Source organism: Narcine bancroftii, unplaced genomic scaffold, assembly GCF_036971445.1.
Source record: "Narcine bancroftii isolate sNarBan1 unplaced genomic scaffold, sNarBan1.hap1 Scaffold_258, whole genome shotgun sequence".
Taxonomy (NCBI): Eukaryota; Metazoa; Chordata; class Chondrichthyes; order Torpediniformes; family Narcinidae; genus Narcine; species Narcine bancroftii.
The window spans coordinates 359407-376816 of record NW_027211993.1 but is presented as its reverse complement, the minus strand read 5'-3'; the positions used below and the strand labels follow the sequence as shown (position 1 = coordinate 376816).

Here is a 17410-nt window from a genome sequence, read left to right as displayed (position 1 = left end):
AAAGAGTGCAGTGAAGATTTACTAGGATGTTGCTCAGACTTCAGGAACTGAGTTACAGGGAAATGTTACACTGGTAGGACTTTATTCCCTGGAGCATAGAAGAATGAGGGGAGATTTGATAGAGGTATTTAAAATTATGAGGGGTATAGACAAAATATAGATAGGTTTTTTCCATTCAGAGTAGGTCAGACCCAGAGGTCTGGGTTAAGAATGAAAGGGGAAAGTTTAGGGGGAATTTCTTCACATAGAGAATGGTGGGAGTGTTGAATGAGCTTCCAACTGAGGTCATGATTGCAGGCACAGTTTTAACATTCAAGAAGAATTTGGACAGGTACATGGATGGGAAAGGCATACAGGGCTATGGACTTGGTGCAGGTCAGTGGGACTAGGGAAAAAAAATAGCCCAGCATAGACTAGAAGGGATGATGGGGGCCTTTTTCTGTGCTGTAGTGTTCTGTGGTTCTATGAAATGTTAACTGCCACTGCTCTCCATTCATGCTGCCTGTCCGGCTGAAATTATCTTGATTTTGTTTGTTTATTCAGAGATATGGCATTTTGGCCCACGAGCTCTTGCCACCCAATTACATCCCCGTGACCAATTAACCTACCCACCCCAAATGTCTTTGAACCATGGGAGGAAACTAGAGCATCCTGAGGATGCTCATGTGGATACAGGCAGAACATACAAGCTTTCTTACAGACTGTGTCAGATACGAACCTGATTCACTAGCTCTTTAATAGCATTGTGCTAACTGAACAGGGTGCTGCAGGTTTTTTTTGTACAAATGCTTAATGTCTGATCAGTTGATGGTCTCTTTTCTCAGCCTTAGTTCCATGGTTTCCGAGTACATTACGTTTTGTTATTTAGGTTTGGAGAAATTGGCAAATAATTGGGAAAGATGTCCTTGTGTATTACTGAGCTATTTTGTCACAAGAAATCAACGGTGTACATTTTCCAGTTTTTGCAACCCTGCACAAACCTTTCCAATGATAAAGAACAATCCATCATTCATTTAGCATCTGTCATGCTTCCAGGGCACCTCAGCATCACAGATCTAAATTATTTATATTTTGAACTGGAGACATCATGATCAGAAAGGAAAATGTGGCAGTCAATCTACATGTAACCACCTTTCAAAAACACATTAGTGGATTGCCTGTCCCAAAGGCATCTGAAGATATAGTTTCCATGAGTGCTTTGTAGTTAATTACTTATTTAAATAAAATTGCCCAAATGATAAAGCTTCAGGTCATCTGGGAATTCCATCCATTATTCATGTTAGTATTTCAGTAATATTCAGCCAGAAATGTCACACCTTCACAAACGATCACGTAACATGTTCAAACTTTCCTAATTCTATCCCACATCTAAAACATATTTCTGATTTTGATTTATGTAATTTCTGTGGTGTGAGGTATAATTGGTGCAGAAAATTATATTGCACTAATCTGTATCATCTAACAATTACCGCATGGAAACAGGCCAATTTGGCCCTTCTAGTCTGCACTGACCCAAGTACCCTCCTCTAATTCCACTTACCAGTACTCTGCCCATATCCCTCCATCCCCCTCCCATCCATATACTTATCCAACTCTTTCTTAAATTACAAAATTGACCCTGCCTCCACCACCTTTTCCGGAAGCCCATTCTACACAGTAACCCCTCTCTGAATAAAGAAGTTCCCCCTCATGTAACTCCTAAACCTTTGCCCATCAACTCTCAACCCATGACCTCTTGCATCCATCTCTCCTACTCTCAATGGGAAAAGCCTTTCCACCTCAACTCTATCTATCCCTCTCATTATCTTAAACACCTCTATCAAATCCCCTCTCAGCCTTCTACATTCCAAGGAATAAAGACCTACTTTGCTCAATCTCTCCTTGTATTCCAGATGCTGAAACCCAGGCAACATTTTTGTAAATCTTCTCTGCACTCTCTCTATCTTGTTAATATCCTTCCTATAAATCGGTGACCAGAACTGCACACAGTACTCTAAATTTGGCCTCTCCAATGCCTTGTACAGTTTCATCATTACTTCCCAACTCCTATATTCTATGCACTGATTTATATAGGCAAGCATATTAAAGGCCTTCTTCACCACCCTGTCCACATGTGCTCCTACCTTCAGGGAACAATGCACCGTTATTTCTAGATGTTTCTGCTCCACTGCATTCTTCAATGCCTTCCCATTTACCACATATGTCCTGCTTTGATTATTCTTTCCAAAATGAAGCACCTCACACTTATCAGCATTAAGCTCCATCTGCTATCTTTCTGCCCACTCCTCTAAGAAGTTTAAATCCCTCTGCAATCTTTGAAAACCCTCTTCATCATCCACAATTCCCCCTATTTTAGTATCATCTGCGTATTTACTAATACATTTTACCACCCCCATCCACCAGATCATTAATATATATGACAAACAGCAACGGTCCAAATACCGAACCCTGAGGTACACCGCTTGTCACTGGCCTCCATCCTGACAAACAATTATCTACTACTACTCTCTGGCACCTTCCTTCCAGCCACTGTTGAATCCATTTGACTATCTCCAAATTAATACCCAAGGACTTAGCCTTCCTAACTAACCTCCCATGCAGAACCTTATTGAAGGCCTTACTGAAATCCATATAGACAACATCCACTGCTCTACCCTCATCAACATTCCTAGTCACCTCTTCAAAAAATTCAACAAGATTGGTCAAACATGACCTTCCATGCACAAATCTGTGTTGAGTGTTCCTGATCAGACCCTGTCCCTCCACATACCTATATATATTATCTCTAAGAACGCTTTCCATCAATTTACCTACCACAGACGTCAAACTTACAGGCCGATAATTGCTAGGCTTGCTCCTCAAACCCTTTTTAAACAAAGGAACCACATGCGCAACACGCCAATCCTCCGGCACGATACCCGTCTCTAATGACATTTGAAAAATTGCTGCCAGAGCCTCCGCTATTTCCTCACTAACTTCTCTCAAGGTCCTGGGTAAAATCCTGTCAGGACCTGGAGACTTATCCACCTTTATATGTTTCAAAAGCTCCAGTACTACCTCTTTCTTAAACACTATAGTCTCCATATATACCCCCTTTGCTTCCTTTACCCTGCACAGTTCAATACCCTCTAATTTTTCTAATATTGTTTGTAATGTTATCAGTGATTCAGTTGGGACAAACTTATATAATCGCACACCATCAGCAAATAAACTAATTTTTTGTTCTTAATGTCCAACTCTGAACCCCATAATATCCAGATCTCTTTATAATCTCTGCCAGAGGTTCGATAGCTAGAATAAACAATGCAGGTGATAGGGGACACCCTTCTCAACTCAATCTACTCAAGGGAAAAATAGAAGACATTTAGTTATTTGTTATAATTTTAGCTTGTGGCTTATAAAAAAACGTTTTATCCTATTTATGAATTTTCTGCCTACACCAAATTTTTCCAACCTTTTATATAAGAAAGACTATTCTAGTTGGTTGAATGCCTTTTCTGCATCTAAAGAAATAGTTATGTTTGGATTCAACCTTGACTTTGCCATGTGTATTATATTGACTAATCTACCTGGACTATTTGAAGAGTAACTTCCTTTAACAAATCCCACCTGATTTGGATATATTCATTTTGGTAAATACTCACCCAGTCTATTAGCTCATGTCTTTGCTATAATTTTATAGTCTACATTCAGAAGTGATATTAGTCTGCATGATGAAGTTTTGAGTAGGTCTTTACCTTTCTTCAATAGCTCTGTAATAAAAGCAGTTGAAAAAATTTCCGGGAGGGTTTGGGTCTCCACCGCCTGGTCCAACTCATCCATCAAAAGAGGCATCAACAAATCTTTAAATTGTCTATAGAACTCGGGAGGGATCCCATCTTCCCCTGGAGACTTATGAACTTGTAAAGTACCCAGAGCTTTCTCTATTTCTTCCCTTGTAAAATGTGCATCTAAGTAATTTAAAAAAAAATCTCTCTTCTAGTTTAGGAGGTTCAACATTTGTTGAAAATTCTTCCATCTTGTTTTCATCTCCTACTAATTCTGATTTATATAGTTTCATGTTGTATTGTATTTATTTTTTTGATTATATGTTATAACATTAGCTTCTGTTTCTATGGCATTTATCAGTCTGGATGACTCCTCTGCTTTTATCCTCCAAGTTCATATTTGTTTCGTTTTTAGTATTTTTTTCCCGTTCTATATGTTTGTAGTGTATTATATTGTAATTTTTTATTCTCTAATATTCTACATTTTTCTTGTGTTCCTGATATCTGATATTTTTTTCCTTCCAATTTATTTACATTCTTCTCTAAACCTTCTAATTCTTTCGCATATTCACTCAAGAATTTTAATATAAGAAATAATTTGTCCCCTCAAGTAAGCTTTAAGTGTATCCCATATCAGAAAACTATTGTCAATAGAAGGAAGATTGTTTTCACAAAATATTTGTGTCTCTTAATAAATTCACAAAAATCCTTCTTCTTTATTAATGCAGCATTAAGACGCTTTCGATACATACTTCCTTCCTTTTAATAGTTAACGTCTTGCCAAATACTCCTTTTTTTAATCACTCTATCTAACTGAACAGACATTAAAAATAGGTCAATCCTTGCAATGCGAATCATGTACCGTTGAATTGAATGAATAGTCTCTTTCTAAGGGGTTGAGCTGCCTCCATATAACTATTAAATTTAAAACATTCATAAATGATAATGCTGTTATTGCAGCTTTCGCCCTTGTTGTTCACATTGACATGTCTAACATTGGATCTAAACAAAAATTGAAATATCCACCAATCAACATATTTTGTCTTCCCCCTGTGGTTTTAAAAAAAGATATCCTTCATAAAGACTTCAACGCCATAGTATGGGGTGTAAATATTCATAAAACATTCACGATTCTGCATAAATTTTACAATGTGCCATTACAAATCTTCCAGTTTGATCAGTTAAAGTCTCTTCTATTATTATTGGTATATTTTTATTAATTAAAATCGCTACACCTCTTGCTTTTGATCCAAATGAAGATGATATTATTTGCCCGACCCATCCGGTTTTTAATTTTGCATGTTCCAAGTTGCTAAGGTGTTTCTTGCCTTTAATTTTTTTTTAGGTATGCCAAGACCCACTTTCTCTTCACCATCCCATTAATTACATTAATATTAAAACTAATAAATTTCAATGTTCTATTCATATTCCTCTTTAAAACACTATTTTTTTTCAACAATAAAATCTCTTTGATTCTTTAAATAGTAAAGTGATCCTTTCCCATTAAGAAAAACACACAGTGTCCCTGCCCCAAAGGTGATGTTTACGTAGAGCGCCAAAAGCTTGCAAAGAGGAACCCCTCTCTTCAGTTCCTTTTTTTTGTTACTCCTTTCTTGGCATCATTCTCCCCCTTAGACTGGAGTCTCCACCCTGCTACTACTTTTCCCAGATTTTTTCCCCCTTTTTACTGAGTTCTCCATGAAAACTTCTATATCTTTTACTTTTAAACAATATATACAAGACAGTTCAGTAAAAAAAAATAACAGCCGCTTTTAGGTGTTCTGATGAAGATTAGGTGCCTGCAGGCGCGGCTAAAGGAGTTCAGCTGGCTCGTTTAGGTGTCCATGGAATGGACGGTTTTCTGGCACCTAAACGTGTTAGCTGACTGCTAGCCGCCTAGCAGCGAAAGCCGGCTACTCGGGACAATTGCTAGTCCCACCCACACTGCCCTCACATCATAGAAGTGCGTCAAGGCATGCCTGACAAACAACTCAGGCATGACTTGACTTCCGCTGCCGGTCTCTCCCCCCCCCTCCCTCCCCACGATTCCCGCTCCATCCCCCACACTCGCCCGCCCGACTCCCGCTGCCGGCAAGCGCTCCCCCCGGTCAGAGCGAGCGGATATATGGGAGAGGGTGCGAAAAAAAATTTGAAGAAGTCTAACTTATTTTAGTTACTGGAACACCTGCCTGGTCAGAAAAATTGTGAACATTATGAAAGAACATTTAATGTATTATTTCAAATTCAGAATGTAACTTTGAACAGATACTATCAAAAACTCTCCAAAGCCACGAACACTGCAATATCTTAATATTTTCCCAAAGCAAATACAAAACCATACATGTTGCACTGTCGACATTTCCAAGTGTATCAAATAGTATACGAGTTTAATGTAATCTAACCAAGTGGATTTAACAGCCGAGTTAATTACACGCCAGGAATAATAAAAACCCAACATCGGGAACTCATCTCACAGCATACCTTGACATCTCTGGCTGACGACGTCACCGCGACGTTATCAGCCCACCCCCCCGGCAGCCCGGGCTGCTTTCAGCTGCAACAGGACGAGACTCGAAGCAGGATATTATTCCTCCTGGAGGAGGGTTAGGAAAGTAAACCTCCTGGCTGGCTGTTCCGGTTTCAGATGGCCACCCAACAGCCGCACAGGAGGATAATGTGTGGCTTTCCAGTCAGGTATTGTGGCCATCTGAAAGTGGCTAACTTTTATTACTTAGTTCCATTATAAATATTTTCATAATCTTCTCCCTCGGTAACCTCAATCTTTTTTACAAACTTCGCAGAAAATTTCCACCTCGTTCTTGTTCTTGAAAAATCGTCCGTTCCCTTCTGCTACTTCTCCCCTTAAAGTTGCGGGGTACTTCAAATTCTTTTCTTTGTTTAATTAAGGTCGGGCTAAAGTCTTGAAAAAAAGAGTACCTTTTTATGATCAACCTTGGACAGGCCATTATTCTTTTTAGAATAATGCTGCTCCCAGAATTAATCTCCCGTTTCCAGTAGCTTAAAAGCCTCATTAGAACTGGCCTTGGTCTCTGATCGCCAGCTCTTCTGGGTCTAAGTGTTCGGTGAACTCTCTTGATATGCAGGTTTTTTCAAAATTTGTCTTCACTTGTTGGATCCATTTTTGAAAAAAATTCACTGGGTCCCTTCCCTCGATTCCTTCCTTTAGTCCAATAATTCAGACATTCTTCCGTTGACTGAAGTTCTCCATTTGATCAATTTTATCAAGCAGTCCTTGTCTGTCCGCCTCCCATTCTTTGGCTCCCCCCCCCCCCCCCCCCCCCAAGGCCTCAAGTTTTTCATGCAATTTCGTCAATTCAACTTCTGCTCCACCCATTCTCTCCTACAATCTTTTATTTCAGTCATTTTTTCCATCACCATTTCAACATTTATGAATTGGTTACTCAAATTCTCCATTTTTTCCAGGATGATGCTCAGTAAAACCATACATTTTTTCCAGGATGATGACCCGACTCTTTGCACAGCTCCCTTCAGACTTTCACCAAAGGTTCCTGGTTAAGTAGAAGCTTCTTCAGTCTTTGTTCTCAATTCCCTTGGCTTCTTCGTGCTAGCTTTAACCATTTTTGATGAAGAAAATCTTGATTTTCAAATTTTAACCATTTATTTAGTACTCTTCATGGAGAGCTCAACCAAACCACATCTAACTCAGCCCTTTGCATGGCCAAGAACATCCTTGAACTTTGCTCTGCCTGCCACGCTTTCACACTCTTAAACCTTCTCTTCAAATTGGTGGTGGGGGGGGTTGGCTGTGAGGAAATGGAGAAGAGAGTGTGTCTGAAGTGTGATGGGTCCTTCAAAAAGTTGGTTGCCTTTCCCTCTGAACCTTTTCTTTCCATGTGCTTATTGAAATGTCTTTGAAATGTTACTCTTGTCTACGCCTCTACCACTTTGGCAGCTTGATCTGTGTACCCACCACCCTCTGTGTGAAGGTATCCCTCATGTCCCTTTGAAATTTTTCCTCCCTCACCTTACACCCTTGTCCTTCAGTTTTAGACTCCCCTACTCTGAGAAAGAATGTGGGACCACTCACTTTATCTGTGCTCCTGATTTTATAAACATCGAGAAGATCATCCTCAGCCTCTTATGACCTGTGACAGCCGTTCTAACTCTTTTCCGGCTATGGCCCCCTTAGGACTCAGCTCCAAGTTTATGCACCCCCTTTCAATGAAGCAGTCAAGTTTAGTTGGTTTCTTTCGAACTTCTCTCCTCCTAACTAAATTAAAAATATTTTATGATTTCAGTCTGTGAACCCCTTAAATGTGCTGTGGCCCCATTGAGAATGGCTGATCTTGGGAATAAAGTCCCAGCCCATGGAGAATGAGCTTCACAATACAGCATCACAAGCAGTGGGAATTTCATGCATTTAAAAATCACACCCCATCTTTATAACTGTTACTGACTGACTTAAAAAAAAGTAACATGGAAAACATAACAACTGCACATCACTCACGGTTCCGCCTCTGGTTTTGGCACATCCCGTCTGAGCAGAAACCTGTTCTCTGGTACCGGAGGGATCTCTTCGGGCCTTACAGATAGCTTTTGCCGCTTTGGATTTAAATCCTTGTCTTTTTCATCTTCCTCGCCCATGCCGTTATGGCTGCTGGAGGACAAAAAAGCAGACTGAAGCTCACTAAGCCCTGGATTTACCAAAGTCTGTGCATGGGTATGTTTAAACGGATCCTGAAACCATTGAAAACACAATTCACCATTATTAAAATGGTGCATCCTTGGAAGTGCAGTTCACGTGAGTGCTGAAGGAACTCAGCAGCTTGCACAGCATCCGTGGGAAGTAAAGGGTAACCAACATTTTGGGCCTGAGCCCTTCGTCAGATCTGGAAAAACAGGTGGAAGGAGGGGAGGGAAGAAGAGGGAGCAGAGGCTTACAGATAAGAGGGCAGAGGAGGATGCAGGTGGGAGGACAAAGCCGAAAAGTGATGGAGGCTGAAAGAAGGGAGGGTTGGGGGTAGGGAACTGGAAGAAAGGAGGCAAGGTTGGGGACAGAGAGACTGGGGCAGGGGATTGACAGAAATTGGAGAAGTTGATACTAATACCGTCTGGTTGGACAATGCCAACCCAGAATTGTACCTCCAATTGGAAGGTGATCTTGAGATGAGAGAATAGAGGCCATGGACAGAAGAGTCAGTGTAACAATGGAGTGTGAAATTGAAGTGGTTGGCCTCTGGGAAGTCCTTTGCTGTTTCAGTGCACAGAGCGAAGGTGCTCAACGAAGTGATCTCCCAGTCTGGATCCAATCTCCCTGGTGTAGAAGCCGCATTTCTTTTTACTTTACAATTTTACTCTGAACTTACGGTTTTCCATACCACAAAATCCATCAATCTCAAAATGTACCTTTCTTTAAGGAAATTAAATAGAAAAATTGACTGTGGAGAAGAAGATTCTTTTCTGTTAGGATTATGAAGCTTTGGAATGCAGAAGGGTACAGTTACTACAGGGATGAGACTCAGTACCATCTGAAGAACACCAAGAAAAAAATAGTCCCCTCAAGCCTGTCCTGTCGTGCATGACTGACCCATGCCAGTCTCAACTTTTGTGTATCACTCTTGTCACACTTTTTGAAATTTCTTCTTTTAGCCGACCACTTCTGGCACTTGCTCCAGCTGAAACCCTTTTGCCAGAAATATATATATAATAGTTGAAACAATCGGTGCTAAAGTTCAGTAGTTAATCGGAGCTATATGTTCAGATCCTGGTGTGATACAATTCACAAGATTCACTCCAAACAATTATAAAGATGCAACCACTGAAACCATCTGATAGGTTTGGGAGAGGAAAAACAAATTGTGGAACATGGTTTACCAGGATGTTGCCTGGATTGGAGAATGATGCAAGGATGACAGAGCTAGGACTTTTCCCTTTGGAGTGACGAAGGATAAGAGTGTTTCTAGGGACCCTTTATCAATACTCAGTTCTTGTGCTTCGGTCAAGGAATATTGTCTCACTTTTAAAATCATCAGTGCATTCCAGAAACGAATTGAAGAAAGAGGAGAGGTGACTTAACAGAGGTTTCAAATTTAATATGATGGAAAAATGTTGGAAAACTTAACAGGGATCTACAACATTATGAGAGGCATAGATAGCGTGGGGCCAGCACGTTTATCCTGGGATGATAATAGCTATGCCAGAGGACATCTGTTTAAGGTGTGTGGAGAAAAGTTTAGGGGAGATGTCAGAGGGAAGTTTTCTTTTTTAAAACTCAGAGAGAGGTGGGTTCCTGGAATTCATTTCCAGGGTTGGTGGTGGAGGCTGGCACAATAGTGACATTCAAAGGACTCTTCAGGCTCATGGATGCAAGAGAAATAGAGGGTTATGGGGAAAAATTAAATTGTTATGGTGTCAGGTTTTAAAAGTTGGCATAACATTGTGGGCCAAAGGGCCCGTACTGTGCTGTAATGCTCTGTGTAAGTTTTAAAAACTCACTCTCTCTCCTTCAAATCCATTTTCAAGTTTCACTCACAATTCTTTTTTCTCTCCTATTTTTGTGATCATATTTACTTGGGGAAGGGAGAGCATGTAAACAGTTGAACCTGAGACTGATAAATAGCAACTGAAGCCTGAAGCTTTGACCCCAAATACTCAATAATTTTTTTTTAAAATTTAGACATATGGCACAGTAACAGGCCTTACAGGCTCACAAGCCCATACTACCCACATTCCCCCAATTTTACCTATAACCCCCATACATTTTTGAAGGGTGGTAGGAGCACCCAGAGGAAACCCACGCAGACAAGGGGAGAACATGCAAACTCCTTACAGACAGCATCGGATTTAAACCCGTGTTGCATTAACCATGCTGCCCAATCACGATTTCATCTTTCTAAAATTAATCTTCTCACTGATACACATTGTTGAATCTCACCTTGGATTCTCAGAGCATAATCAGTTTATCACTATTTAGCACGTATCAACTGACATGAGATGTGTGAATGTTTGTGCATGTGTATGCATGGAGAGGGTGGTCGATTCTATTTTGATTGAACACTAAGTAGGACAATCACTCTGCACAATGTGGCAAGAATTTGGTAAGCAATTTGGAGAAAATAAATGAAAAATATTGGAAAGGAAACAAAAAAAAAAGCAGTTATTAAACATGAAGCTGGGATGAGATACAAATGAGACACAGTATAAAACAAAATTTATTTTTTTAATAAATGCAACGCAAGACAAAGGATGCAGTCCTGAAAGGAGTTAAAGAAGAAAGGCTGCAGATGTTGGGGTAGGATGCGATACACAAATGTGCTAGAGAAACTAAACAGGTCACACAGCATCTATAGGAAGTAAAGAGTAACCAATGTTCCAGGCCTGGGCCCTTTCCCAGGCCTGAAATATTAGTTGCCTTTTAGAGTCCAAAGAATCAGCAGGCGTAATGGGCTTATGTCGCCAAAATACACTCATGTGGCCTATGAGCTTCTCTTTGGAACATTGGAGAAAACTGGAGCACCTGGAGGAAACCCACATGGACACAGGAAGAACATCAAAATCCGTACAGATAGTGATGGATTTGAACCTGAGTTGCTGGTGTTGTAATAGCATTGCACTAAGCAGTACGCTAACTGAGCCACCCTCAATATTACTTTCTATGGATGCTGCATGACCTGCTGAGTTCTTCCAGCCCTTCTGTATTTAACTTTAATTTAATTTTTTTAAAACATTTCAATTTACACATATAGAATATAGTGTAACTTTAGACCTAATCAGAAAGGACTGCTTTCAGCCCTTTATGAACGATTTTTAAGATTTAGTGATAGTTCCTTCTATAACATTAAGAAAGTTTGGGAACTTGACTCTCAACAACTGCTTGCTGAAGATAATCCCTCGTGGTTGCTTCTGCTTCCCTGATTGCTAGACGGCTCATTTTACTGTGATAGAAAGATGTCCCTCCCACACATACACAATGGTTATCAGATTTGATGGCATCCCTTTCTCTCGAGAAAATTAGGTCCTCAATTACTAAAACGAGTATTAATTATTTTCAAAATTTATAGATCAATAATTTTATTTTTTTTAATTAAAACTTCTTTTTGTATTTTTCTTCATTTTTTTTAACTATTAGTATTGAAGTTAATAGTTGACACTTGGCTTTGATTGTAATCACTCAGGTCAGGGTTAAAAATTACATTATAGGTATTTTTTTCCTTTATTAAAAATCAACCTTGTTTACTATTTGTCATTTTGATTTACTTTACCTGAAATTTAATCATATGTATTTGATATTATTGTTTTCTCAAAAAACAGTAAAAAGATTGAAAAAGAATTTACACATACACATAGAGTTCAGTAACAGGCCTTTCAGGCCCACAAGCCTGTTCGGCCCAAAAACTTCAATTAACCGACAACCGCTAAGAACTTCATCCAGGCAGGCTCTGCACTTCATGTGTTGGAAAGGCTGAATGGTCAGTGCCTGATTACTGCCCAGCAACCTTGGTGAAGAATGAAAGACGAATGCCAGTCCAACCGCATACCCACTCACATACACCAGACAGACATTATGTCGGAAGGTTACTCCTAGTTCTGTGGAGTTAGCCCAAAGGCAATCATTAAATGAAAGTTGGATTGCTGGGAAATCGGTGGGTAGAAGTGTAGAAACATAACAAGAGCAGGATACAGTCAGTAATTAAGCCCATTCAAAATGGGCAGGAAGGAACAAGGTGGCGCTGCTGGAGCTACTATAATGGAAACCCTGCCACTAGTGTGGACCCAGGAGAGTGGGCAGCGGAAACACAGTGCTGCTCCGCAGGGTCCAACAGCCCGATCCAAATGCCGGTGGAGGCATACAGGTTTTAAATGGCCTGCTAATGGAGCTGATAGCATTTATAATTAAAATCCCACAACAGCGCGGCCTCTGCGCAAATCGGCAGCAACCATGCTTGAGAGTGGCCATGAGAGGTTGCAGACTGGGAGCAAGGAATCAGAAACGGGGAAAACACCACCCCCACCAAGAAGCAGAAACAAAGAGTATGATCCTATAGGCAGCAGACCAGCGACGGACTCACTGTTGAAGGACCCACAGAGGCTGCAGGCGGTCAGCGACTTGTAGTCGAAGGACCCACGCAGGCTGCATGGGAGCCAAGTATCGGAACCGGGATTTGTGAGGGTGCTGAGGGCTCCCAAAGGGCCTCGAGTACTGAAGATTCCTAATCATGTCGGAGGCTTAGATCTGGAGCTTTCGTTGCCAATGGGTCGAACCAGAGTCTGTGCAGTTGAGGAGGCTGCAGAGGCAAATCGGCTGATACTCAATGTCTCTGAAAGAATTTTCTTTTGGTTCTCTTTCTCTCTTATGTAAGGGGCACCAAGCACATAATTTAGACATACAACACGCTAACAGACAATTTTGGCCCACGAGCCTGTTTATACCCAATTAACCTATACCCTGGTATGTTTGGAATGGTGGGAGGAAACCAGAGCTCCCGGGGAAAATCCACACAGACACAGGGAGTATGTAGAATCTCCTTACAGTGTGGGATCCGAACCCTGGTCCCGATCGATGGCGCTGGAAAGGCGCTATGCTAACTGCGCCCCCCTAATACTAATTTGCGACTCTTTGACTTAAAGCAGGCCATAAGACATTTTGTGCCATTTTACATTTTCTGCATTATTACATGACAATAAAGGAATTTTGAAATGGTCCTCAAGACAGTTTCTCCCATACTACAACTAAAGAACTGAATTGCAATTTACACAGAGGAAGCAAGCTATGCAAGTGATGAACTGCCCTGTGATATTGATATGATACTGCAGTAGCTGTATGCACTCCCAAGTAATGGTATACATCATATTTAATTTCCCAGACTGATTCATTCCAATGTCGAACTACAGTAGAAATATCAGGAAGGATTCGGCTGCAGTGATAAAGCCCCTCCCGTCATCCCCACAAACACACTTGCAGAGAAACAATGAGATACTGCGCACCTCTTCTGGCTGGATGATGACTTTCTCTTTTTGCTCTTGGCTTCCCTCCGCCTTTTTGAGTGCTTGGTTTTCATCTTTCTCTTCCGTTTCCTTCTCCTTTCTCTCTCTTCTTCAGTTTCCGACTCCGAGTCAGAGGACTTGGAAGACGTTGAAGGATCTGAGCTGGTCGCAGATTCGTGCGAGGAGTAAGATATCATGACCTTTTTCTTGCGTTCAGTCACTGAAATGTACAGAAGACAAAGTGAAAGATCTGATGGAGACATATCACTATGAACATATATCCTGGAAATATTTAAGAAAAAAACTCTTTTTAGTCTTCAAGCTTGGGAGGTAAGGAGCTCGTGGACCTCTTTATCTTCCCAATTTGTTGGTTTTGCAAACAAGACTCTTGGAGGTTGCCAAGGTGGAATAACGGAAGAATTCAGCCACTGAAGTTGGAATTCGAGGGCCAAACCCATCGGGACCATTGTCTGAAGAGGGCGCACAAAATCAGCGGACGTGGCCTGTTTCCGCTCCGTAAATGGTTATATGGTTATAAGTGGATTTGAACTTGGATCGGAAACTTAGAGGCATCTGCCAATCCATGTTAGTTGTTGGCAGTGCTGGAGCATCAGGAGGAAACTCAGTGTCACAGGGAGAACCTGAAAACTCCACACAGACAGAAACCATTCAAGATTGCCCAGCAGGCCTGCTCGGTATATACATCACTGTGATGTTCTCTCCCAATTGTCTTCCCTGTTTTTCCCACCTTTTCAGCCAGTGAGAAAAAAATAGCTTGCTCATTATAATCCTGATCTCAGTTTGGCTACAGAGGATTTTTCCCCAGTTGGTTCAATAGCTTAGAATAAGGTGGGCGGGGTCTCCATTTCAGATGGGATTAAAGAGAAGGAATTTCTTCTCTTGGCAGCTCTTGATCGAAATTCCCTATTGCAGAGAGCTTGGAGATGTTCATTGACAGTGATTCCAAGCGGTACAAGGGTATGGGGAGTGAGTGAGAGAGTAGTGATGAGGCCAAGATTGGAACAGCCATGATCTTTCTGAAGAGTGAAATGGGAAACTGGCTGCGTCCTGCTCCTGTTATTTTCAAATGCCCTCAATTAAATGGATCATGATCAATGATTGTCAAGGGAAGAGTCCTTGGGCACCAGCAATCACCGAACGTTCAGGCACTAAAGCAGGTCAAGACTAGTGGGGTACTGCAGGGCTCTGTGCTAGGGCCACAGTTGTTTACAATATATATCAACAACTTAGATGTGGGAATAGATAGCAGTATCTCAAAATTTGCAGATGACACGAAGTTGGGTAGCGCAGTTGGCTGTGTTAAGGACACTAGGAGGATGTAGATTGATTTGGACAAGTTAGGTGAGTGGGCCAAGACGTGGCAGATGCCATATAATGTGGATAAATGCGAGGTTATCCACTTTGGAATGAAGAACAGGAAAATCTAAATGGTATAGGAAAAGGGGAGATGCAGAGAGACTTGGGTGTTGCAGTGCATCAGTCATTGAAAGTGGGTGTGCAGGTACAGCATGCTATGTTGGCATTCATAGCAAGAGGATTTGAGTACAGGAGTACTGTACTCAGCTGTACAGGGCCTTGGTGAGGCCACATCTGGAGTACTGCGTGCAGTTTTGGTCTCCTTATCTGAGGAAGGACATCCTCGCCATGGAGGGGGTGCAGAGAAGGTTCACTAGATTGATACCAGGGACGGAAGGACTTGGATATGAAGAAAGAATAGATAGACTAGGCTTGTATTCTCTGGAATTTAGAAGATTGAGGGGGGATCTTATAGAAATATATAAAATTCTTAAGGGATTAGACAGACTAGACACAGGTAGGTGGTTTCCAATGCTGGGAAAAACCAGAATCAAGGGTCACAGTTTAAGGATAAGGGGGAAGTTTTTTTAGGACTGAGATGAGGAAAAATTTCTTCTCTCAGAGAGTGATGAATCTGTGGAATTCTTTGCCACAGGAAGTAGTTGCACATTGGTTAATGTTTAGATTTGGTCCTTGTGGCTAAGGGGATCAAGGGGTATGGGAAGAAGGTAAGAACCGGGTACTGATCAGCCATGATCATATTGAATGGCGGTGTAGGCTTGAAGGACCAAATGGCCTGCTCCGGCATCTACTTTTCTACATTTCTATAGATCAAACAGCCCTAGTTGCTTACAAAGATTTTAAAACTGGATTACTGAGCAGTGGGAGTATGGGATGAACTGCCATCTGAAATGGCTAATGCGGGCTCGATTTTGACATTTAAGAAAAATTTGAATAGATGCATGGATGGTAGGGATATGGTTTTGATGCAGGTATGCTGAACTAGGCAGAATAATATTTTGGCAGGGACTAGATGGGTCAAAAGGTGATTCTGTGCTGTAGTGACTGTGAAAGAGTGACAGCTACTTTGGCCAGCACTCAGTAAGACCACAAATATTACCAAACACGCGCTTTTAGACACATCGAAAGAAATCACCATGACTTGCAGATTTCGGGACAAACTCTCCACAGTCAATGATTCGGACATCTGCGTATGGACGGCTGGCAGCATCTGTCTTCAGATTTTCTATTTCTTTTATCGCATCAAAACCAGTTATCACCTGTCCGAAGACGACATGAACACTAAAACAAAACAAAGTTTCGGAACATGGGTTATGATTCCTCCACAGCAGCAAGACATTTCTTTGACAATTAACATCAAGAGGCTGTATTAAATGAAATCAAGCTGCTTCCCTGGTATTTACGAATCGGCTCCTTGGTTGTGGGAAACATATTGAACACTCATTGCACAAACACCAATAAATCTCGAATTGAACACACTACAGTGGACCCTGTAAAGATAATACTTGGAGGCGCGAGTGGACATGGTTTATTTGCAAATGTGAATACATTACTTCAGAAGACGCAGCTCTGAAGGATAAAACTGAGTGGGATAGATGCTTCGTTTCTCTGTATTTGCAAACTGGCAGCTCTAATTCAGGCTGTTTGCTCCAGCCATCCCTTCTTTACTGCTAAAATTATCTCTTTTTCCAAAACAAAGTGTTCCTGCCCTGAAAATGGATGACTTTTAAAGATCCACTTGCTTTATTACAGAGCAAATATACACACCTATAAGAATTAAAAATTTAAAGCAGAAGCGTCTTTACTATAGATTTCCTTCTAAACCAAGCTTACTTCAAAGATCTTTCGACGACCACAACAAGTTGGTGAGACCTACCCATCCAGATGTGGCGCTGGCTTTGTAGTTCTGTTCCATTAATAGAGTCCATTGTTTGGAAAGATGATTTGAAAAAGAATAGGAAGGATGTCACGAATTCGGGCACAGAGTAGAGATCATTTTTATGTCAGTTTTGAAGAATATTTAAAAATATGGAAGGAAAAGAAAAAATAATTAGTTCAAAGAAGTGCATTTCAAAGGGTTGTTCAATTAACAAGCAAACAAACCACATCTCATGCTCTGGGTTGACGAGTATTTAATCCCACACTCAACTGTTGCATTTATTAAAATACATGTAGGTGCCCCCAGGTCTTGGGCATAGACACCTTCCTTGTGCCCCTGTTCTCATGAGCATTGGGTCTAAGAATTCGAACATTACTTCCATCCAGTACACTATATAAATGGAGCAAGAATTTGGATTTGAAGTCTTTAATAATATCACATAGTTCTGAAACAAACGTAA

At 41.0% G+C, this 17410-nt stretch overlaps 1 protein-coding gene across 10 annotated transcripts in view; it reads right to left on the bottom strand.

The window, feature by feature from the left end:
• nktr (natural killer cell triggering receptor) overlaps positions 1-17410 on the bottom strand; it is a 210864-nt gene that overhangs the window by 39236 nt on the left and 154218 nt on the right. For 9 of the 10 annotated variants that reach the window (XM_069912892.1, XM_069912899.1, XM_069912894.1 and 6 more), the window contains 4 exons: positions 16948-16977; positions 16207-16352; positions 13734-13953; positions 8257-8406 (listed from right to left, as the gene is read on the bottom strand). In XM_069912892.1, the coding sequence (XP_069768993.1) occupies positions 8257-8406; positions 13734-13953; positions 16207-16352; positions 16948-16977 (546 nt within the window). The remainder of the gene's footprint in view (positions 1-8256; positions 8407-13733; positions 13954-16206; positions 16353-16947; positions 16978-17410) is intronic. The other variant, XM_069912898.1, reaches the window with a different exon arrangement.